General features: G+C 43.4%; 1 protein-coding gene across 1 annotated transcript; it reads left to right on the forward strand.

Moving 5' to 3' along the window:
* Positions 1–559: 559 nt before the first annotated feature.
* LOC115135072 (ubiquitin thioesterase Zranb1-like) lies at positions 560–23,953 on the forward strand. Its single transcript, XM_029669328.2, has 10 exons — positions 560–1,197; positions 2,939–3,944; positions 10,287–10,474; positions 13,177–13,330; positions 15,454–15,525; positions 16,475–16,673; positions 16,874–16,994; positions 18,182–18,311; positions 22,121–22,350; positions 22,627–23,953. Exons 2-10 carry the CDS (start codon positions 3,026–3,028, stop codon positions 22,843–22,845), a joined length of 2,232 nt encoding a protein of 743 aa, XP_029525188.1. The 5' UTR covers positions 560–1,197; positions 2,939–3,025; the 3' UTR covers positions 22,846–23,953.
* The last annotated feature ends 669 nt before the right edge of the window (positions 23,954–24,622 follow it).

Raw genomic sequence — 24,622 nt, forward strand, 5'->3', positions numbered from 1 at the left:
AGTGCATTCTGCTATTTCAACCATACCCGTTACTGACCGGTGTATACAATCGAGCACACAATGCCAGTACTGTTTATATTTAAGTGCAGGAGCGTCACAATACTTTTGAGCTAATATTCTGTAAGAGGAACAGGAGCTCAAGCAGTAGAACATTTGATATATTAGATTGCATGTATTTTTTAAGGAAATCATAAGAGTCATTAAAGTCATTTCAAGTTGTTCAAGAGAATTTCCTATCTAATCTGCATAGTGGCAGAGAACATTTGGCCGGCGCCGGTGAACAAGCATAGCGGAGCCTTCTTCTGTGACGTAATTGGGAAGTGGGTGGGACGTTCATGTAAATTAACTCGCATGATCGATGCAAAATTTGACAGATGTATTTATTGTTCTGCATATGCTAATGTTTCAAATAGGTTTAAGCCAGGGTCACATTCTGCCGTTGGCAGAGTCGTGAATGCTATTTTGATAGTGCTCTAGAACTTCCATCGATTACTTTTTCAATAACCACAACCACAAAAGCTGTCCTTTACTGCAGACTGCTGCAGTATATTTTTTTCAAAAAGATGACATCATCCTAATGTCCCTTAAAGGTATACAGCTGAGATACAGACATGAAACAAACGCCACGGTGGCGCCGGGTATGGAGTGTAATGTAATAATAGTCCGTTGTTCATAATTTCCGCAAAAACGGCGAAAATGAATGACTGTTTCATATTTTGACATTGGAGACCGCTGTGATCAAGCTTTTTAACTATTGGCAACGAAAGACGTATCTCATAGGCCAACAGGAGGAAAACAGAAGAACTATCCAATCAGCTTGGCTGTTGGATCCAGGTGGTAAATTATCCTGCTTCTCTCTGGAGTGTATTTTTTTGTATTTTCCAGCTTCCCCTACGCCGCCATTAAATACCAACAGAACGGTTGTTGGAAATGGGGATTAAAATGATTTAAAGCCCCGGAGAGACGGCAAAGGGACGGGGGGAGGGACGGGGGGGTTGTTGTACAATTGCATATAGGTCTCGAAGCACCGTACAAACGGAGAACATAAAGGTAAATATGAGTCTTCTGACCAAATAAAAGCTTGACTTCGGGACATACGGATTGGGTTTCTTTGGGAAGGCTCGAGTGGATAGAACCGGGGACAAGCTCGAGAACGGTTTGGTTGTGCTTGGAAGAGGAGTGTCAACACAGGAAAAGGTAAACAGACGCCCATGTTCAAACTGTTATGTAGTTCGCATGTCACAGTTGTGTCACCACTTTTGTATGATATATTGTTTAGAAACGAAGCTGTAAACAATAACGTTACCTTTAGCAATTCATCATTGAATAGGTAACCTTAACTAGATAATGTTCATATTTACCAACGTTAACGCGTTAGTTGGCTACTGTTCGCTAACTAGAATTTCGACAAATACTGTAGCCCCTAGCGAAGCTAACGGGCACAACATTGTGAGTTGAGGAATCTTGTCTTTCACGAATGTGTTGGTTTTTGCAGAGTATATTGACACACTTATAGAGTCGTCTGCTCTACTCATTGGTGTAATAGTCTGTTACTACGAAAGTAAATGGCAAATGTACTACTGGTTAGTTAACTAACTTGCTAGGTACAGTAGTTAACTAGCTTTCCACCACTACCTCAGTTAACTACGTTAACTATCTAGCTAGTTGTAACAGATGCCATGGCAGCTTGCTAGTTAGATAACTAGCTAGGTGACCGATATCGTATTGACCACACTCTCCCTTCTAGTGACGCTAACATTACAAGTATGGCACATTGACGTAGGCACGCCCAACGCAATATGCGGTAGCAAAACTAGCTACCGTTATCTAGTTGTCTTGTTACATTGATCCGTTTAAATGCCTAAGTAAACTCAATGCACTGAGTTGTTTGAAACCAATCAGGTACCAATCCAGGCTGTAGACTGGTGGTTTCAACTTTAAAATGTAGTTCTAAACCTAGATCAGCAGCCTCTTGAAATGTGCGCTGCAACAAGTCAGGGAGTAGTGTTCTGTTGTGATAATAGCTAACATATGTCTAACTTGCTTTAGTAATTGCAATCATTCCTCTATATGCACTTTGCAAGGTGTTGGTTTATGTCGAGGAATATTTAAAACATTTTGAATACTTCACCGAGAGTGCAGAGTAGACTGTTTTGCGCTGATCTAGGACCAACCTATCTCGCCCCTATTTAAAACCTTTTAGTTTAACAAAATAAAAACCTTACGGGCCTAGGTCAGAGCTTTGGGGGGAAACTTCTTAACTGCATTAAGGGTCATTATTGGTACAAGTTTTAGTGTTGCCTGGTGTTTGGTTTCATCTGCCAGGTAACACAGCACTGTTGTCTGGCACGTTTTCTCTGTGTCATTGGATATGTTTGGGTGTCTGTTTTAAGTCATAGAGGCAAGTCAAGATTGGGTTGCGGCCTGCTGCTCTTGGCACCTTGCTCTGTGAGTTCAGCTGCACTGAGCCTCAGGCTTTGACTAACTGCACTGAGAATTAGTACCAGGTCAAGAGCACACATCCTTGTAGCTGTTTGAGCAGGATTGATATAAATGCCAAGGCTGTTTATCATGTCATGCTCATCCTGTTTGACAGTGTTCAACAATGATCCAGAAGTTTGAAAAACAAGTGTTAATTTAGCTTTCTTTGTTTTTGTGTCTAAAAGTTGAGGTCTCTAACATCAGGTCTGTTACTTTATGTAATAGGCTATATGTAATAATAGGATAGGCTTAGCTAGACTAACTAATGATGTTCATGTTTTTACTTATGAAAACACTTCCTTTAAAACATGACATCAGTTAAAGTCAAAATGTGTTCGTTCTATCTGTGATCTTAATTCTCTGTGTCTCTGCATGATGACAGTGCAGTCTGTCTGTGATCATCAAAGACCATTATAGCTCCTCCTCCTCAACATTTCCTGTGTTTCTGTTTCCCTAGCATCCTGCTTGCCTGTGTGATCTCCTTGAGTGGAGCTGTGGTGCTGAGCCCCTCCCAGCGGCAGCCTCTCCCAGCGTTGGAGCGACAATGACCGAGCTGGGTACCAAGTGGGCCTGTGAGTACTGCACGTTTGAGAACTGGCCCTCGGCCATCAAGTGCACCATGTGCCGCGCCCAGAGGCCCAGCGGGGGCGCCATCATCACTGAGGAGCCCTTCCGGAGCAGCCCCGGCCTGGATACCAGCCGCCCGTGGGAACCCCCAAGCCTGAGTAACAGCCCGCCCAAGGGAGGCTCTAGCCTCCTAATCTGCCCGGACTCCAGCGCCCGTCCCCGTGTCCGCATTGCAGACACCCCCGAGACCCCCTCCAGCAAGTGGTCATGCCACATTTGCACCTACCTAAATTGGCCCCGTGCCATCCGCTGCACCCAGTGTCTGTGCCAGCGACATCGGCAAGAGCAGCACCACCATGGACTGGCACAGCAGCCATGCAGCCCCACCGAGTCACCCCAGACCTCAGGCTCAGGATGCCGGACCGCACCCCCATCTACCCCTACCGACCCCTGCGAGGAGTATAACGACCGCAACCGCCTCAACACCCGCGCCCAGCACTGGACCTGTGCCGCCTGCACTTATGCAAACTGGCCCAATGCGTGCAAATGTGTAGTGTGTGACCACCCTAGGCCCAATAGCCTGACAGAACCTATCGAACTGGCCTCTGAGCCAGAGAGCCTACCACCCTCCATACTCAATGAGCAGGACAGGGACAACAGGAGGGGGGGTTTGGGAGGGGGCGGCGGTGGAGTAGTGGGGTGCAGTGGCGGCCAGAGGAGGTCCCCACCCACCTCCAAGCGGGAGGCGGAGGTTAAAATGGACTTTCAGAGGATCGAACTGGCTTCGGGAGCCGGAGTGGGGAGCATAGAGGAGCAGCAGGTGGACTTTAAAAGGCTCAAACAGATAAAGAACAGGATGAGGAGAACTGACTGGTTGTTTCTCAATGCCTGTGCAGGTGAGTCGGTATGTGTGTGAGTGGATGCAAAGAAATCAAGGTTCTCTCCCAACCCTGTTTATTTCTCTGTATTCCCAGCTGTGGCGAATGAGATGCTCATTATGGTTGAAATACCTCCCCTGTATTTAGGTACTTCTGTTGTTAAATGGGAGTTCTCTACCTTGGGTGGAATAAAAATATTATCTCTGTTGCCACTGAGCAACAATTAAGGCTGCAAGTCTTGGAAAGCAGTAAGTGTTATATTGTACATTTTATGCAGCGATGTAACTGCTTCACTGCTCACGCTGTGAGCAGCAGCAGCCTGTGCAAGCTGAGTGGGTGGATGGATGGATGAACAGTTGGGAACTGCTGTGCTGTGTTGACGAGCTAGAGGTTGAATTCCTGTCCGACTACAGTGCAGACGCATACCAGATCTTGCAACGCCTGGATAGGTATTTACCATATCAGCTAACTGCATAATATGATATAGGAATCTGGTTCTCGACTACAGTCTGATATGGCACACAACCATTGGTTAATGCAGTGTAGTCAGGTAAGCACTTGGCCAGAGGCTAAAGGTTCACTTCCCATCCTCCCCGCTGACAGATATTCCTGTTTGCTTGACTGAACAGCATGTGCGAGACCACTATTTGTATCCCCCAGCCTCTGTCAGGCACAGTCTAGGTAGTCTGTGTGAGTGACGAGGATACTCGGCTTTCCCTTTCAGAGGGTGTCCCTTGAAGCTTTGAATCAAGGGCTAGTCCGGACAGCCACACTGCCCCTTGAAGTTAGTGAAGGCAAGCCTCATAATGGTGACTGAGTGGATTCCACTGCTGCTGTCTGGACTACATTTCAGACAGGATTCCATGGGATAGCTAGCTTCCTCTCTACTGTTTATAGTGGAGTTGCCCCTCCCAGTCAGTTTGTCTGCTGATACAAATTACTCCCCATAGCACAGTATTCTTTCCAGTGTCTGAGGTACCCAACTTATTACTGTGACGGGGAAGCTAAGCATGTCCTGTGTGTACTGCAGGGGAACCCTCACTGTCAACAGACACACACACCCTGCCTTTCAGTCCCAGGGGCTGGTAAACAGTGGCCACAGCGTGCGGCTCTGGACAGCCTAGTAGCCCGCAGGCCCTGCACTTAAAATATCTGACTGGTGCATAAGTCAAAAATAAACAGGCATTCACATGGAAGATGACCTTCAGCTTTCTGTTCGCAGCCTGGAGCCCTGTTACGTACACTCTACTGGTGTAGCGTTACATGTTTTTTGTATTCATGTTTAGTTATTTAAGCAAGCTGGAAGTCATGAATCACAAACGAGCCTACATTAGTTACCAGGTAGTATTTTTCACAATGATCTTTATTGGAAACTACAAGTGCCACTTTCCTCAGTAAAATCTGTCATATAATTATGCAGGCTAGGCCTTTGAATGTTTATTTAAAACAAAGCTAAGTCTGTAACATGGTGTCATTAACAATGCTTTGTGGGAAGTACCCTCTAAAAATTGCATATGCAGGAGCAGTTTTAGTCATGCTGTCTGTACTCTCCAGAAGCTAGGACGTGTGCTCACAAAGACAAGATGCCCATTTGTATTAAGGGCAGTCTGCTTGACTGAGGGAATGCTTGTCTGCTTTACGGCCCACTGGTTTATGCCACAGCAGGTTTATTAGCTGAGTTTTTAATATTCTTTTCCTGAACAAACCATGCTGGCTGCAAGTGGTCCTTATGATTCAGGAGGGTTTCCCTGACAACCTGTGTGTGTGTCCCGTTTTACATATGGATGGGTGTCTGTTTGACACCTAAATGAATCGATAAAAGGAGTGAATGCACAGAGGCTACAATAGTAGTCTTGTTTGAGTGTGTGAGTGGGTAGATCAATTGAACAAAGAAGAAAAAACCCATCGAGACACTTCAGCCCTCAAGTACTGGAGTTGAATACCCCTGGGCTTAGCTAGCACATGAACTAGGCTACATGACTTGGCTGCAACTCAACCTGAAATGTGATATAATTGGTGATTATTGTATGACTGAATAGGAATTGTTTTCACAGGACAAACTTTGGATAATCCCAACCTTTTCAAAACATTACATTATGTGAAGACTTGCACATGCTCAAGGTGCCAAAAGTATCAACGCCATAACCTGTTTGGAAGATAATCTGTTTAGGCTATATGAAAGGCCTTTTCTATGTTGACATCTTATTTTGATTGGCCTATTCCAAGTAAGCACTAAGCAGGTGAAGATGCACTTGAAGACTTCTCCTTACATCTGCTGAAACCCTGCAGATATTAGCTTTCCTATTGACCTACATCTCGGTCCAGTTGTGCCATAGTTACTGTATGCATTCAGCTGTAGATCAAATTTATTTTCTTTGGGAGCGTACTGCTAGCCCCGCATCGCACTCGACCTACCCTAGGCTATATCATGCATACTATCAGGAATTTAGCCATGAAGCTACTGTGGAAAGAAGTCGTAAAACAGGCAACGTGTGCTGTGTGCTGGCGTGTGGCCATCTCTATTCTGAAGTGCTAGCCTGTTATGTGTCACTGGTTGTCACAAGCTACTGTTATGGCAGACAACCTGTGATGTGTTGCTGACGCTGCCAGTTGGAAATCTGTCAACAATTGGGAGCTACAGTAACACTACAGGCCTGTTGCTGATGCTTACTGTTCATCTGGGCCTATGTCTGCACTTCTTCCTTGACAGGCCATTGAGGGCCATGGCTTCTGCTGCCCTGGGATCAATCACACTGACTCCACTATTTATGCAAATTCAATCAAAATTGGTTTCCTCATAAGTGTCTCCCAGCTCTGTGAAATGGAGATATGGACACATGGGAGAGGACTGGAGAAAAGAAGGTGCTAAGCCTATATGCTATGCAACAGGTGAAATTGTAAACAACATTACTTGCATACGTAACATGTTAAAAAGGCCCCCACCAGAGGGCAATGCCGCCCCCATTTTAAACGTGATTCCTGTCCTATAACAGAAATTGTCCTTAAATGTTCCCACCTCCGAAGAATGACTCAGGCTGCTAATACATATTCACGAATTGATGGTGGGAATGTTGTGGGTGATGGAGAAATAACAACAAGTAGGGCACTGATGGCTGTCAGTGTAGCTAGCTAGCAATGCTAACCTTATCTAGCAAACTGTTAACTGTTGTTGCAACACCTTATTCAAAGGATTAGCCAGCTAGGTTATGGCTGGATGTGGATTTATCATAAGCATGTATGGACAACTTTACCACAGATGGATAGGGGAAACGAGTATCTTTTGACTTTATCTCCAAAGTTTTGGCATCTTCCGTGAATTGCGGTTGCGAATCTGCCATTGAAATAGAAAGAATAAGATGAAGATCCAGAAATATAAATAGCATGGTTCTCACAGCTAGAGGAAGGCTACAATGACTTTGCTTATGATGCATGCCGCAAATGATATGTTACAACTCCCTGAGCGCATCTGACACGAAACAAAACACCAATACTTGGTCTAACAACCACATAAGAATCTTGTGGAATCTTCTTTCACGGCTGCCTTTTCCATCTACGCCAATCAAGCAGTGGAGCGTGATCAAAACTTTTACTGTTTTTGTTTAAACGGCCTGTGTGAACAATCTTCATGAGTTAGCAAATTGGATTTGTACAGGTGACGATTTTGTTTGTTTTAAAGCAGCAATCAGCAGTAGAAACCATAACAAAGTAATTCGACTCGACCCTGTTTCTGTAAAAAGCTAAGACATCCCTGTTTCAAGAAAGAAAAGTCCTGAAAACATGTTGGCTCACTTTTTTTTAAATAATATGGAAAACAGGCTATAGGATGGAAAATACCAGTGTTTTGACGTAGGTAGAGCCGACTAGTAATAGCTACCTACAGTAAAAAAATATTAAAATCTATTTACTTTGAGTCAAATATCGATATCGTCCAAAAATTATAGCGCGATATGTAACTGTAGCGAACATTTTGAGTAAAACACGCTTATATTTGGGGTTCTGATGGGGTTCAACCATTGAACTAAGCTCATGAGACATTTATAAGTTATATTCTTCAAGAATTAATGGGAACATATCAAAGTCCAAATATGGGTGTAGCATCTGCTGATTGCCCCTTTTTAATGTGATGGTCATGAAAATATTGTTGAAGTTTTCTCTGTGCAGTGGAAGCCTAGGACTAACTTGATCGCTGCAACATTATTGATGTAAATTAATTAAATAGGCCCTTTCCCCCATGTTCTGTGGGTAAAATCAGAGCGTTCATTCATTTTCTATCTTCAATAATTGTCAATGTTCTCCACCCTTCCTAGTATAGAGCAACTCTTTTGTATCCATTTCCTTTGATGTTTTGTATATGTGTGTGAGTGCTACTCTTGACTATGCAGGCAGGCACACCCAAACTAATGGACTGCTGTGAGAAGTGGTTGTGATCCTGTCTCTTCCTTTCTGACAAGCTCCAATCGGCACAGTTTGTCCTCCCACTCCTTCTCTTCCTACTCACTTTTTCCTCTTTTGTTCCTCAATATTTCTACTTTTTTACTGCAGTTGAAAAACTCATGCACGCACGATCGCTCGCACACACATACACCCTGATTATGCTGCAAAGCATTGTGTGGCCCTTTTTTGAGTGTAGAACAATGGTTAGCCAGGGAGTAATGTTGTGTAATATGCCAGAGACTGCTAAATGGGTATTCCAGAAATGATGGGAGGCTGGTAGTAAAACTGGAAATGTTCTCTACTTTGAGCTTCCCCAACACATTATAGTGTTTTTTTTTTTCTTCTTTTTTCTCAAGTGGTGGTTTTGTTTCAGTACGGTAGTGGTAGTAAAACTTCCCTGGTATCTACAGTGCATTCAGAAAGTATAAAGACCCCTTGACTTTTTCCACATTTTGTTACGTTACAGCCTTATTCTAAAAATGGATTCAATTGTTTTTTTTCTTCTTCATTGCTCTACACATAATATTCCATAATGACAAAGCAAAAACAGGTTTTTAGAAATGTTTGAAAATGTATTAACTGAAATATGACATTTGCACAAGTATTCAGACCCTTTACTCTGTTGGAGCACCATTGGCAGTGTTTACAGCCTTGAGTCTTCTAGGGTATAACACTACAAGCTTGGCACACCTGTATTTGGGGAGTTTCTCCCATTTTTCTCTGCAGATCCTCTCAAGCTCTGTCAGGTTGGATGGGGAGCGTCGCTGCACAGCTATTTTCAGGTTTCTCCAGAGATGTTCTGGCTGGGCTGATCAAGGACATTCAGAGACTCGTCCCGAAGCCACTCCTGCGTTATCTTGGCTGTATGCTTAGGGTCGTTGTCCTGTTGGAAGGTGAACCTTCACCCCAGTCTGAGGTCCTGAGTGTTCTGGAGCAGGTTTTCATTAAGGATTTCTGTACTTTGCGCCTTCATCTTTCCCTCGATCCTGACTAGTCCCCCAGTCCCCTGAAGCTGAAAATCATCCCCACAGCATGATGTTGCCACCACCATCTTCAGCGTAGGGATGGTGCCAGGTTTCTTCCAGACGTGACAGTTGAACTCTTTGGCCTGATTGCCAATCTTAGTTTCATCAGACCAGAGAATTTTGTTTCTCATAGTCAGAGTCCTTTAGGTGCCTTTTGCCAAACTCCAAGCGAGCTCACATGTGCCTTTTACTGAGGAGTGGCTTCAGTCTGGTAGCTCTACCGTAAAGGCCTGTTTGGTGGAAAGCTGCAGAGATGGTTGTCCTGGAATATTCTCCCATCGCCACAGAGGAACTCTGTCAGTGACCATCTTCCCCGATTGCTCAGTTTGCCAGGGTGGCCAGCTTTAGGAACGTCTTGGTGGTTCCAAACTTATTCCATTTTAAGAATGATGGAGGCCACTGTGCTCTTGGACCTTTTTTAATGGTGCAGAAAGTTCTGGGTACACATTCCAAATCATGTCCAATCAATTGAATTTACCACAGGTGGACTCTAATCAAGTTGTAGAAACATCTCAAGGATGTTCAATGGAAACAGGATGGACCTGAGCTCAATTTCGAGTCTCATAGCATAGTGCCTGAGTACTTATGTAAAAAAGGTATTTCTGTTTAGATTTTTTTTAATACATTTGCAAAAATAGCCAAACTTGTTTTCGATTTGTCATTATGGGGTATTGTGTGTAGATTTTTAATACATTTTAGAATACGGCTGTAACAAACTGTGTTTTGGCAAGGAATAGCCTACAAATGATTTGTTTGGTAAACTAAATAAGAATTTCCACCTTGTCCAACAAACTGCATGAATTACCATTTGATGGTCTTTTTTATTTATTTTTAAATTTAAACAGCATTTTAGAGTTTGTGTACCATGTAACCCCCCACACCCACACACTTCTTTCTGCAGGTGTGGTAGAGGGGGACCTGGCTGCAGTAGAGGCCTATAAGTCATCAGGGGGGGACATCGCCAGGCAGCTGACGTCCGACGAGGTGCGTCTCCTCAACCGGTCATCGGCCTTCGACGACGGCTTCACCCTGGTACACCTGGCCATCCGCTTCCAGAGGCAGGACATGCTGGCAGTGCTCCTCACTGAGGTCAGGACAATACTCAGGCTCTGCAAATGTATTATCATAATGGTACAGGTCAAGAACTGTTGTCTTTATTCTACTGTACCAGTTGGGCTCAATTTGTATCGTCCGGTATGTAATCACTCCATCTCCAGGTTGTTCATTTTATATTCATTAATGTTTTGGCGATACCACATATGCGCTCTGAGGACATAGTGGCTGTGATGTGTTGTATTGACGGTAGGCTCTCTTATCCCAGGGTTAGTAAGGGGGTGAGCCTTGGAAGGACCGGCAGGAATGTGTCCCTTAAGGGGGAAGGGGCAGGGTCTACCTGGGGCCTGCTCAGAAGGGTGCACTGTTCCAGAAATTTCAGATAGAAATGGATTGTGTTGAACAGGGATTCAAATCAGGCAATTGAGTCTGTTCTACTCATTACATTCCTCTCTGCAACGCTCTGAACATTTCATCTGTGTGCCTGTGGCATTCTGCATTAGCATCGAATAGCCCCCCGCGATATGCAACTTTTCAGGGAAGTCAGGAACCAATATACTCAGTCAGTTAGGAAAGCTAAGGCTAGCTTTTTCAAACAGATATTTGCTTCCTGTAGCACTAATTCCAAAAAGTGGAATAAGAGCACCCCCCAGCTGCCCCCTGCACGGAGGCTAGGAAACACTGTCACCACTGATAAATCTACTATAATTGATCCATTTCAATAATTATTTTCCTACAGCTGGCCATGCTTCCCACCTGCCCCCCCCGCTTCAGTAGACAGCTGATGTTCTGAAAGAACTGCAAAATCGTATCCCTACAAATCAGCTGGTCTAGACAATCTGGACCCTCACTTTTCTAAAATTATCCGCCAAAATTGTTGTAACCCCTATTACTAGCGTATACAACCTCTCTTTCGTATCATCTGAGATCACCAAAGATTGGAAAGCTGCTGCAGTATTCCCCCTTTTCAAGGGGGGAGACACCTTAGACCCAAACTGTTATAGACCTATATCCATTCTGCCCTGCCTTTCTAAAATCTTTGAAAGCCAAGTTAACAAACAGATCACCGACCATTTCGAATCTCACCGTACCTTCTCCACTATGTGATCTGGTTTCCGAGCTGGTCATGGGTGCACCTCAGCCACGCTCAAGGTCCTAAACGATATCATAACCGCCATCGATAAAAGACCGTACCGTGCAGCTGTCTTCATCGACCTGGCCAAGGCTTTCGACTCTGTCAATCACCGCATTCTTACCGGCAGACTCAATAGCCTTGGCTTCTCAAATGACTTCACCAACTACTTGGTTCACCAACTACTTATTAGACAGAGTTCAGTGTGTCAAATCGGAGGGCCTGTTGTCCGAACTTCTGGCAGTCTCTATGGGGGTGCCACAGGGTTCAATTCTCAGGCCGACTCTTTTCTCTGTATACATCAATGATGTCGCTCTTGCTGCAGGTGATTCCCTGATCCACCTCTACGCAGACAACACCATTCTGTATACATATGGCCCTTCTTTGGACATTGTGTTAACTAACCTCCAGACGAGCCTCAATGCCATACAACACTCCTTCCATTTCCTCCAACTGCTTTTAAACGCTATTAAAACTAAGTGCATGCTCTTCAACCGATTGCTGCCCTCACCCTCTCGCCCGACTAGCATCACTACTCTGGACGGTTCTGACCTAGAATATGTGGACAACTACAAATACCTAGGTGTCTGGTTAGACTGTAAACTCTCCTTCGACTCACATTAAGCATCGCCAATCAAAATATAAATCTAGAATCGGCTTCCTACTTTGCAACAAAGCCTCCTTCACTCATGCTGCCAAACATACCCTCGTAAAACTGACTATCCTACCGATCTTTGACTTCGGCGATGTGATTTACAAAATATCCCCTAACACTCTACTCAGCAAATTGGATGTAGTCTATCACAGTGCCATCAGTTTTATCATCAAAGCCCCATATACTACCCACCACTGCGACCTGTATGCTCTCGTTGGCTGGCCCTCACTACATATCTGTCGCCAAACCCACTGGCTCCAGGTCATGTATAAGTCTATGCTAGGTAAAGCCCTGCGTTATCTCAGCTCACTGGACACCATAGCAACACGCACCCGTAGCACGTACTCCAGCAGGTATATTGCACTGGTCATCCCCAAAGCCAACACGTCCTTTGGCCGCCTTTCCTACCAGTTCTCAGCTGCCAATGACTGGAACGAATTGCAAAAATCACTGAAGCTGGAGACTCATATCTCCCTCTAACTTTAATCATCAGCTGTCAGAGCAGCTTAACGATGACTGTGTACAGTGAATCTGTAAATAGCACACGTGACTACCTCATCCCCATATTATTATGTTGCTCTTTTGCACCCCAGTATCTCTACTTGCATGTCATCATCTGCACATTTATCACTCCAGTATTAATGCTAAATTGTAATTATTTTTGCATCTAGGGACTATTTATTGCCTAGCTCCCTACTCTTCTACATTTGCACACACTGTACATAGATTTTTCTATTGTGTTAATGACTGTACGTTTGTTTAACTCTGTGCTGTTTTGTAGCACCGCTTTGCTTTATCTTGGCCAGGTCGCAGCTGTAAATGAGAACTTGTTCTCAACTGGCTTACCTGGTTAAATAAAGGTGAAAAAATCAAATGTGGCTTTCATGCTCCCTAGGTTGTATTTGCAGTGGGAGACAGTTGTATCATTCCTGTGTCACGTTCTGTGTCTAGGTGTCCCAGCAGGCAGCTAAGTGTATCCCAGCCATGGTGTGCCCTGAGCTGACGGAGCAGATCCGTCGGGAGGTGGCTGCCTCCCTGCACCAGCGCAAGGGAGACTTCACCTGCTACTTTCTCACTGACCTGGTCACCTTCACCCTGCCAGCAGGTCAGCCTCCCTCTGACCTATTATACACTACCTGCAGTAGTTTTATTTCGCCTCATTACTGTGTATAGTTATGTGGTAGTAACTGTTTTGCTGCTCTTCTACTGTAAAGCTTCTGGTCTTCTATGATGGTAGAATGCATGTTTTGTTGGTGGTCGGGAATTGCATAATGGTATGGTTGTTTCTGAGTGAAATGCTTTCCCTAGTACCAGCTTAGGCTGAAGCAGCGTTTCCCAAACTGTGGGGCGCCCACCCCCATAGAGGTAGGGTAAGATGAACAAACACAGCTTAATTATACTACTAGAGAGAAATACTTACTCACACTTAAATCTTGTGATCGTATTTTTTTAGATTAAAAACATTACTTTTGATGGACTCTCGCAGCATGCTGCTCCACCTGATCTCTTCCCCCTTCTCTCTCCCAATAAACAAACCCTCACATCTGTGAGCTTACTTGGAACAAATTAAACGGTGCAGTCAACTTAAACATGGTCAATTCATAAGCACGAATAAAAATTATAAAGCGAACGATTTTTTCCGAAGTGTGACGATAAGCGCATATTGCGAGTGATAATTACTAATGGTTATATTGTGCTCAATGTTAAGAGTTGAAAGACAACTGTGGCAGTATTATAAACCTTGTAATGTCTGGTTTTTAGTAGGCTGCAGAATTGGAGAAGGGCCTAATATTTCTCTGAATATCAGGCAGTAGGCTCAAGCCTGTTAATCTACTGGAGTCAATCTGTCTCGCTCTGTTCCCCCATAAGAAAGGGGGGGGCATGACGAAAAGGTTTGGGAAGTACTGGGCTGAAGAGAGATTTTTTTGGGGGGTGCTTTTTCCCCACAATTGCTTAGTTCTAAAAGCAACTGTTATGACAGTTGAAGAGATGAGGGTCTCAATTTTCTGTAGGTTTTCCATTTATTTCTCAACATTGAGCATTTTGGCACCGTTTTACAACCAAAGTAACTCTTACTGCTTTGAGATATGGAGCACAAAGCATGTGTGGACAGTTTGAGGTCTATAGACTTCATTGGGTAGTATGCTGGAATGTTAGAGAAATCAATTACATTTCTAACTAGCAGTCTATTATATTTAGCTTAGTTGTTTTCACTTCCTTAAATGGAAGTGATATTAGTATGCAAATTAATCTCTATTGAACAAAATAAATCATATTCTGGAGCACTATATTGAGGGTAAAATGTAACGATGGCATAAATGTCTACCCCAAATGAATGAAAATGGCTGGTTTAGGTTAAATTGAATTATGCTTTCCCATTTGGACATGAGAAATTGAACATCTATTTTCTGAATCATGCGATTTTAGTAGCACTGTGAATGACTTTCTAAAATGATTGCAAATGGTTTCTGTTGTGTGACACGGCGGCAACATTTTGGTGAAACCAAATCATAGGCTGGTGCCACCAACTTAACCAGTGCCACCAGGGGAAAAAGTTAGTTTGGAGCCCTGCATTGCAAAATTGTATTTTCATATGTACCAAGTTTTTGCTAGTGTAAGCAAGGTTGAGTCTCCAACTATTTTGGTTGAATTCCTCCTTGAGAAATATATCCTACATTGTGGTTGAAAATTAAAGCCACAGGGCTGGTAAGCAGTGATGTCTGGTTATGCAGAGTATTTGGGGAGCGTGCATTGGCTTCCGGCCGCTATAGAAGCCTCGCTGTTCTTTTGCACAACGTCAATGCATTCATTTGTTGAGCTGAAGAATAGCCGCTACTGTTGCGAAGTTCTCCGAGCACACAAAGTAGCTCTAGTGTGGAAAGAAAAGGACACACACGCAACAAAACATGTTTTGACATTGGGTAGAAAAAAGTCAAATGTGGTGTCTGTAGCTTGCAGTGTTGTCAGTTTTGTTACAGTGCAGCTTTGACTCCTGCTAACCTCAAGGGAATTAAACCCAAATCACTTCATCTTGGCTTGATTAAGGCGTGTGCAGGTCAAGACAGATGCGCGTTCTTCTCCAAGCTCCAAACTTCATTTCACTATTGTCAAATAAATACTTGCTCTCTAACTTCCCCTTTTTTTGTGAAGTTTTTGGAACTGTATCATGTCTCCCTTGTATTGTGTATCTCAAACCCATTGAATACCACTGTCTGTTTTTCTATACAGATATTGAGGACTTGCCCCCAACAGTTCAGGAGAAACTGTTTGACGAAGTGCTGGACCGAGATGTACAGAAAGGTGAAATTTTGACTGACTTCCTGTACATTTCAGTAACTTGCAATGCCACTTTTACTGAATCATGTGCGAGACCCTTGTCATAGTCGACAGTGGAGGGCTTCTGTATAGCTTCCTATCCCCTCTACTAAACGAGAAGTCTGCTGTATAGTGTTGTATTACAGGTCTGTTCCCTGCCTGCCAACAGTGTGCCTTCCCTGCCTTCCTGTCTGTTGGCCTGCCCTTATTGTGTGTGCTTGCGTCTGTGCTAATCAGGCTAATTGAGTTTTAGGATTTCCCTGATCCCTTACTGAATGACTACTTCCTCCAGGGACACACACAACATCAATGGGTTCCACACTGATTGCTTACTCTCTCTAGAGTGTCTTATGACCTGTTAAGCTCCTCAGAGTTTGCAGCACCCCAAGGGTAACACGCCAGTGTATGGGAAAACAAGGTGACTAAAGTCATCTCTATACTCTGCTATCTCTGTCTCTACTATGATGAAGCTGAGAAGGCAGGTGTATCACTCATCCTTACACTTGATCCCCTCTTTGAAATATCATAATTCCGGGTTCCTTTCCTGTGAAATATCATAATTCTGGTGTTCCTTGCTGTCCGGGACCCTACCCCATTTAAAGTTATGTAAAATGTTTAGGGTTAGTTATGGATCGCAGAGAGCACTAACCTTTCTAGTGCCACCACCTGTCATGTCGGTAGCATCAAGGTGGCCCCTCTATCTGCACCTTGTCTTCATACATAGTGCAAGTCCAGCATCCCAATGGTGTCCTCCTTGCCATCACTGTACTTCCCTATACTTTACACTAACGGTCCCCAATCCAAATGCTCATTGACTTGATTCATTGAACAGGGATATTAGTGCTGGGCTGGAACAAAAGTTTGCATGTAAAACCAAATAGTGGTTCATTTTCAAAATAACCCCATGTTCGCTTTCTCTCTCTCTCTCTCTCAGAGCTGGAGGAGGAGTCTCCCATCATCAACTGGTCTATAGAGCTAGGAACGCGGTTGGACAGCAGGCTGTATGCCCTGTGGAACCGCACGGCCGGGGACTGCCTGTTAGACTCAGTACTGCAGGCCACTTGGGGCATCTATGACAAGGACTCTGTCCTCCGCAAGACCCTTCACGACAGCCTGCATGACTGCTCCCACTGGTGAGACCTGGGTCTGGGGTGTGTAGCTGGCTGGGGATGGGGAAAGGATGAGAAGGCTGAGAAGGCTATGTGATTTACATAAATAAACTATCATATCATTTTGAAAAAAAGAGACTCTTCTCATTGCAAAAGGTAACACTCACTTGACCTTTTACCACAGGGAGTTGGTACAGGGCCACTGACGTGTGTTCTGTCTGCAGGTTCTATACACGCTGGAAGGAGTGGGAGTCGTGGTACTCCCAGAGCTTCGGCTTGCACTTCTCACTCAGAGAGGAACAGTGGCAGGAAGATTGGGCTTTCATTCTCTCACTGGCCAGCCAGGTATATATACACACACACACATTTCATATCAAATGTATTTATAAAGCCCTTCTTACATCAGCTGATATCTCAAAGTGCTGTACAGAAACCCAGCCTAAAACCCCAAACAGCAAGCAATGCTGGTGTAGAAGCACGGTGGCTAGGAAAAACTCCCTAGGAAGAAACCTAGAGAGGAACCAGGCTATGAGGGGTGGCCAGTCCTCTTCTGGCTGTGCCAGGTGGAGATTATAACAGAACATGGCCAAGATGTTCATAGGTGACCAGCAGGGTCAAATAATTATCACAGTGGATGTCGAGGGTGCAACAGGTCAGCACCTCAGGAGTAAATGTCAGGTGGACTGGGGACAGCAAGGAGTCATCAGACCAGGTAGTCCTGAGGCATGGTCCTAGGGCTCAGGTCCTCAGAGAGAGTTAGAAAGAGCATACTTAAATTCACATAGTACACTGGAAAAGACAGGGGAAATACTCCAGATATAACACACTGACCCTAGCCCCATGACACAAACTACTGCAGCATAAATACTGGAGGCTGAGACAGATTTCCTTATGCATACAGACATGAAGCTTTAAGACTTTTAGGTGGCAGGACTTGAGTTGGGATCAGCAGTGTACTGTAACATGCAAAATATTAAGAAATTACGGTCCATGAATTATGCCATACTGCTCTGACCATATAGGAAAGAATGAGTAAAGCTTATAGGAAAGCCCCTAAAGTGTATGAGAGCATCCACTGTTGTGCAACATTAAAGATTCCTGTATTTCATTTAAGACAAAGAACCAACAGATGCATTTGCCTAAGGTTTTCTTTTGATACTTGAATCACATGGTGTTTACAGTATCGAGGCATGACTGACCAGGTGAATCCAGATGAAAGCTATGATCCCTTATTGATGGCACGTATTAAATCCACTTCAATCAGTGTAGATGAAGGGGAGACAGGTTAAAGTCAATTGATACATGGATTGTGTATTTGAACAACTCAATATTAGGAAGGTGTTCTTAATGTTTGGTATACTTGGTGTATAATAAAGAATCTGGCTTAAGATATTGCTGGTCGTACGTACAATCAGGCTAGCGTAATACCTAATAACAAGTAATAGCTCAAATCTTAATAATATATTTAGCATCTATACTCCACAAAGGTAGTTTAACATGCCTCTCTCTTTGTGTTGTATCTCTCTCTACAGCCTGGAGCCAGCCTGGAGCAGACTCATATTTTTGTTCTTGCACACATTCTTCGTAGACCAATCATCGTCTATGGAGTGAAGTATTACAAAAGTTTCCGTGGTGAAACACTTGGGTACACCCGTTTTCAAGGTAAGGTGATGTCTGTTTTCTTTGGCCTCGGTCTTAAATTTTTATTTAAATAAAAATTTAAATAAAAAAACCTTTGATGTATTAAGCTTTAAATCCTGACAAGCACAAAATCTCTAAAAATAGTGTTGTAGATTTATCTCTCCTTGTCCAATTAGATTGACGGTTTGGATAATATCTGCTAAATCAGACAAAGCCCTTTTGATGTGAATTAGGCCCAGCACATGAATCGTGGCACAAGGATGATGCTATTTTTCGACTGGGTTTGCGGATTTTGCTCAAATAGTGAATTTTCCGTATTCAGAGGTGTTTTTGATTTATCACAGCAGTGCGTCACAGATGGAGGGACTAGATCTTTTTTTTTGGGGGGGGGGGACTATCGAATAACATTATTTGTATAATTTCAGATCCTTTTTATATATTCATATCTCCCACATACACACTACCTTTGGAAGTATTCAGACCCCTTGACTTTTTCCACATTTTGTTACATTACAACCTTATTCTAAATTGTATTAAATACAAATTCTCAGCAATCTGCACCCAATACCCAATAATGACAAAGCGAAAACAGGTTTTTAGACATTTTTGCAAATGTATTAAAAATAAATATCACATTTACACAAGTATTCAGACCATTTGCTATAAGACTCTTAATTGAGCTCAGGCACATCTTGTTTCCATTGATCATCCTTGAGATGTTTCTACAACTTAATTGGAATCCACCTGTGGTAGATTCAATTGATTGAACATGATTTGGAAAGGCACACGCCTGTCTATATAAGGTCCCACAGTTGACCGTGCATGTCAGAGCAAAAACCAAGCCATGAGGTCAAAGGAATTGTCTGTAGAACTATGAGACAGGATTGTGTTGAGGCACATATCTGAGAAAGGGTACCAAAAAATATCTGCAAGGTTGAAGCCGAACCCTTTTGTGGTGAAAAACTGATTCTGATTGGCTGGGCCTTCAAGGGCATAGGCCCACCCACTGGGGAGCCAGGCCCAGCCAATCAGAATGACTTTTTTTTCCCACAAAAGGGCTTTATTACAGACCGAAATACTCCTCAGTTTCATCAGCTGTCCAGGTGGCTGGTCTCAGAAGATCCCGCAGGTGAAGAAGCCGGATGTAGAGGTCCTGGGCTGGAGTGGTTACATGTGGTCTGCGGTTGTGAGGCCGGTTGGACGTACTGGCTAATTCTCTAAAACAACATTGGAGGGGGCTTATGGTAGAGAAATAAACACTCAACTCTCTGGCAACAGCTCTGCTGGACATTCCTACAGTCTGACTTACCTAGTTAAATATTTTTTTTAATTAAGTTAGCATGCCAATTGCATGCTCCCTCAACTTGAGACATCTGTGGCATTTTGTTGTGACAACTGGACATTTTAGTGGCCTTTTTATTGCCCCCAGTACAAGGTGCATCTGGGTAATGTTCATGCTGTTTAATCAGCTTCTTGATTAATGGATTCTCTTGGGAAAGGAGAAATGCTCACTAACAAGGATGTAAACAAATGTGTGCATCATATTTTTAAGAAATTAATATTTCTGGGATCATGAAACATGGAACCGACACTTTACATGTTGCATTTATATTTTTGTGTGGACACCTTTTAAATCTGTGGATTTAGCTATTCCAGCGACACCGCTTGCTGACAGGTGTACATTTTTTTAGCACACAGCCATGTATTCTCCATAGACAAACATTGTTAGTGGAATGGCCTTACTGAACTCGGTAACTTTTAATGTGGCACTGTAATAGGATGCCACCTTTCCAACAAGTCAATTTGTCAAATTGCTGCCATGCTAGAGCTGCCCTGTCAACGTGAAGTGGAAACACCAAGTTCCAAACTGCCTCTGGAAGCAACGTCAATAGGTGGACACCTCTTCAAATTAGTTGACTCAGCTATTTCAGCCACACCCCTTGCTGACTGACAGGTGTGTAAAATCGAGTACACAGCCATGCAAGAACTGTTCGCCGGGAGCTTCATGAAATGGGTTTCCATGGCCGAGCAGCCACACATAAGCCTAAGATCACTATGTGCAATGCCAAGCGTCAGCTGGAGTGGTGTAAAGCTCGCCGCTATTAGACTCTGGAGCAGTGGAAATTACTTCTCTGGAGTGATAAATCACATTTCACCATCTGGCAGTTCGACGGATGCCAGGAGAACGCTACTTGCCCCAAAGCATAGTGCCAACAGTAAAGTTTGGTGGAAAAATAATGGGCCTGTTTACTGATGGTTCGTGCTGGGCCCTTTAGTTCCAGTGAAGGGAAATGTTAACGCTACAGCATACAATGACATTCTAGACAACTTTGTTGCAACAGTTTGGGGAAGGCCCTTTCCTGTTTCAGCATGACAATGCCCCCATGCACAAAGCGAGGTCCATACAGAAATGGTTTATCAATCAGTGGAAGAACTTAACTGGCCTGCACAAAGCCCTGACCTCAACTCCATCGGGATAAATTGGAACGCCGACTGCGAGCCAGGCCTAATTGCCCAACATCAGTTTCCGACCTCACTAATGCTCTTGTGGCTGAATGGAAGCATGCAAATGTATACAGTGTTCTTGTCTATTAATGTTCTGTTTTGTGTGGACCCCACTATCCCATCTTTCCCAGTATATTACTATTTATTTTTCCATCCTTCAATTTTACTGTGATATCTTATGAGGGTCTTAAACTTCTTCAATTTCTATCAAGATTCCCCTAAAAATAAATAATCATGTTTCTTCATTGCAGTCTTCATGGGCCTGACTGTCCAATGCCCCATGCATTGAGCATACTTTTTGTGTTGCTAGAATGTTATATATTATATTTGTATTATTATAGTTTTAATTGGAGAAGACCGAATTGATGCATTAATTGTTTGGTATATCAGTTCATAAACCCAATAACATAAAATCTGTTCCCAACTAGCCCTAATTTTATGCAACATTTGAGGGAGTTGACACTTGACTAGAAACCGTCAGTGTCATGGCATGATCCTTAGCATTGCATGACCGAAGTCCCTGACGAGATTCCCTGATGTACATGACAGAAGAATGCATGTTTTCCGTAATATATTCAGTCCAGGTTGATTAATAAGGGGAAGAGGGAGTTACAATTGTTCAACGTGATTGTTCCAATGCTGATACCTCATTCATGTGACTCTCAAAAGCGAGTCAAACAATTCTGCCAAAAATAATCCTACCCCAACCCCACTTCCTAACTATGCAGTGGTGCAGAAGAATGGATCTACATACTTTTAGAATATCTCTCAACATATGTCAGCCGTCAGGAGAAGGAGTGTTGGTGTAAAGCAGGTGCCCAATAAGGGCTGAGGGCGGGGTCCACGTCTGTGTACCCTAGTAAAAACAGTCTGGCTTGAGTTATCCTGTGGAGCGGCTGCAGCCATAATGTAAGCTCTCTGACGATTGTCTGCCTGTGGTAATGTCATGCTAATAGAGGAATGATATAGGCTACTGGTTGTGTTAAGGAGCGACTGATGGGCGTCCATGGAGGGTGGAAAGGAGAAAGCTATTTAAAAACACAATGGCAGACTGTTGCACAGAGAGGGATAGCAACTGTTCTAGACGCTTGAACAGTGGTTTGTGGTTTCAGTTGCGTTTACTTGCACAGGCTGTCTGGTGGGTTAGGAGGCTGACTGAATAATCTAAGGGAAAAAGTGTCCATTGTGTTTGGGAAACTGTTGAGCAATACATGTTCCTTTTCTTTTGGGTCTGGTCATTTTTGGTTTGTTTTCTCCTTTTCTGTCCCTTTTGGCTCTTTTTGATGACCTCCCTTCCTCATTCATCTCTCCCTTTCTCTCTCCAGGTGTGTACTTGCCCCTGTTGTGGGAGCAGAGTTTCTGTTGGAAGAGTCCCATTGCGCTGGGCTACACGCGTGGCCACTTCTCTGCACTGGTGGCCATGGAGAACGACGGCTTCGACAATCGGGGCGCAGGCGCCAACCTCCACACAGACGACGACGTCACTGTCACCTTCCTACCGCTGGTGGACAGCGAGAGAAAATTGCTCCACATCCACTTCCTCTCAGCACAGGAGGTAGGAGGGAGCTCCCGCTGTGGTATTATGAATATGGTCCTCTGACTGGCTGCTTTAAGAATTTAGTCTGATTCTACTAGTCATGTTGATTACGTAGTTCTATTATACCCTCTGCTTAGTGACTATAGTGCAAAATGTATGTTTAGTAAGAGTCTCTTGCTGTTCTCGTGAAGTGGCTGGATTGTGAAATGTAATTTTCTCAGTATGAGAGCATCCTGTATAGGTAACTGAAGAGATATGGTCTCATGGTAGATTGTGTGTGTCTGTCCATGTCAGATGGGTAATGAAGAGCAGCAGGAGAAGCTGCTGAGAGAGTGGTTGGACTGCTGCGTGACGGAGGGCGGAGTGCTGGTGGCCATGCAGAAGAGCTCCCGCAGGCGGAACCACCCCCTGGTCACACAGATGGTGGAGAAGTGGCTGGACGGCTACCGACAGATCCGCCCCTGCGCCTCGCTCTCCGACGGCGAGGAAGAGGAGGAGGAGGAGGATGAGTGACAAATCTGGTGTAGGCGGGCTCCCCAGAGGCAGGGGTCCAGCCTCTTTTTTTTCTTCTTCCCTTTCCTGGCACGGACAAACTAAAAGGGGAGGGAATCCTGAGCCTCACCGCACCCTGGCAGAGGACACATACAAATATCTTAGAGACTGACAGAAGAAATGGTCCACTGCTGCAAAAAGACCTGTGGATGATGGGAAATAAAGGATTATAGTATACTAATGCTATTTATCTTTATTGATTTTCTAATGTAAAATCTTTATCCAAAAGTGTAAATGCATGTGGTTGTTTAAAAAAAGAAGTATAAGGAAATATACCAGCATCGATTCAAACATCTTTCTGTTCATTATGGGCACTGACGAAGCACACTTGCAAAATTACTGTTGTTTTTCCAGTTGAAATAGTTGGCTTGTTTTCTTTGATGGGCAGTGACTAAGCCAACATATCTTTGAGTCATGGGACCCAATGGAGAACTGGCTCGATTGTGTAATATGAACTTAATTCTTAATACTAAGCACTGCACATTTATTGAAAGACATTTCTATATGAATATAACTGCTTGAATAAAGGTAATTTATTAAGCTTTGAAATGGCAGTTCAAAGTCAAAGGTTTAGGAGACAGATCATACACATGGATGTTTAGTTTACCTTTTTCCGACTGGCTGAAATGAAATGTCTTGTTTTTAATTTAATCTCCAAACCAATTTTACATGTTTTTGTTTGGGAGCTTTTGAGCTAAGGAGAGCTTTGATTCTCTATTTTTCTTTCATTTATTATTTAAAAAATATTTTTTAGGCTGCACTAACATTTTTGCGGTGAGGAAAATGACAACCATCTGTAAAAGTTGACTTCAGTTTTCGTGTGATTCAGTATCTCATTTGAATGGTTGGTGATTTCTGGGAGGAGAGAGTAAGACATTCAAAGTCAACATTAAACCAGAAACGCACCAGTTTCTTGTCATATTCTAATTTTTCCTCTGTCTTGCTATTCCTCCCTGTCAAGTTTAACCCATGGTACCTGTGTTATTTTTCTCTAATGTATATGTGAACATCTTGAATTGAGTTTAAGGTCTTTGTGAGAGACTGCACATAAACCAAAGTTGTAAAATCATGCTTTAGCAGTGAATGAAGTTTCTGTTGGGTTTCCTTGCCGTTGAGTACTGTAACTGTTATTTTGGTGTATTACAATCTAGTTATACACATTTTGAGCATCACCTGTATGTTGCTTTGTATTTATGCAATAGTTGCAGATCTGACTATGATGGTTTGTGGATTTAGGTAAAAGCCTGACCTCGCTATAGCGTGTGTGGCACGGACAGGAGAAATAAAGGAAAACCTTTTTGAATGTCCAATTATGAAGTCTCTAAAACGTCAACTCTGCGGTGTATGAATTGACTACAATTTGATGCACCTGGTTATAGATGGTCTCCTTTGACAAAGTGTAGACTATCCTAAATTATAATGGGGGGGCCCTGGGCTAGAGTACACATGCCCAGAAGAGAGGAGGCACATTTGCTATTTAACGCAACAGTTTTTGTGACAAAGCTATTGGTAGAGTTGAAAATGCAAAACACATTGAACTTTACATTTTTATTCAGTACATGAAAACATAAGCGAAAAAGTACATTGGGTGCACTGATTTTTATGAGCAACAAGTCAGTTCGGTGGGGAAATGTGCATATTTATGTGGATTTTAGAATACTCGCATGAAAATCTGTCGCCAATTGGATGGAAACCTAGCTACTGATGTTAATTCCACATTAGTAATGTTAAACTTCAT

The sequence above is a fragment of the Oncorhynchus nerka genome, linkage group LG10, assembly GCF_034236695.1.
Source record: "Oncorhynchus nerka isolate Pitt River linkage group LG10, Oner_Uvic_2.0, whole genome shotgun sequence".
In the NCBI taxonomy this organism is placed as follows: domain Eukaryota; kingdom Metazoa; phylum Chordata; class Actinopteri; order Salmoniformes; family Salmonidae; genus Oncorhynchus; species Oncorhynchus nerka.

Coding starts and splice junctions, on each gene's coding strand:
- LOC115135072 (XM_029669328.2), top strand. CDS start 3,026: ATGACCGAGCTGGGTACCAAGTGGGCCTGTGAGTACTGCACGTTTGAG. Junction 3,945..10,286: donor GTTTCTCAATGCCTGTGCAG/GTGAGTCGGTAT, acceptor TTCTTTCTGCAG/GTGTGGTAGAGGGGGACCTG. Junction 16,674..16,873: donor CTGCATGACTGCTCCCACTG/GTGAGACCTGGG, acceptor TTCTGTCTGCAG/GTTCTATACACGCTGGAAGG.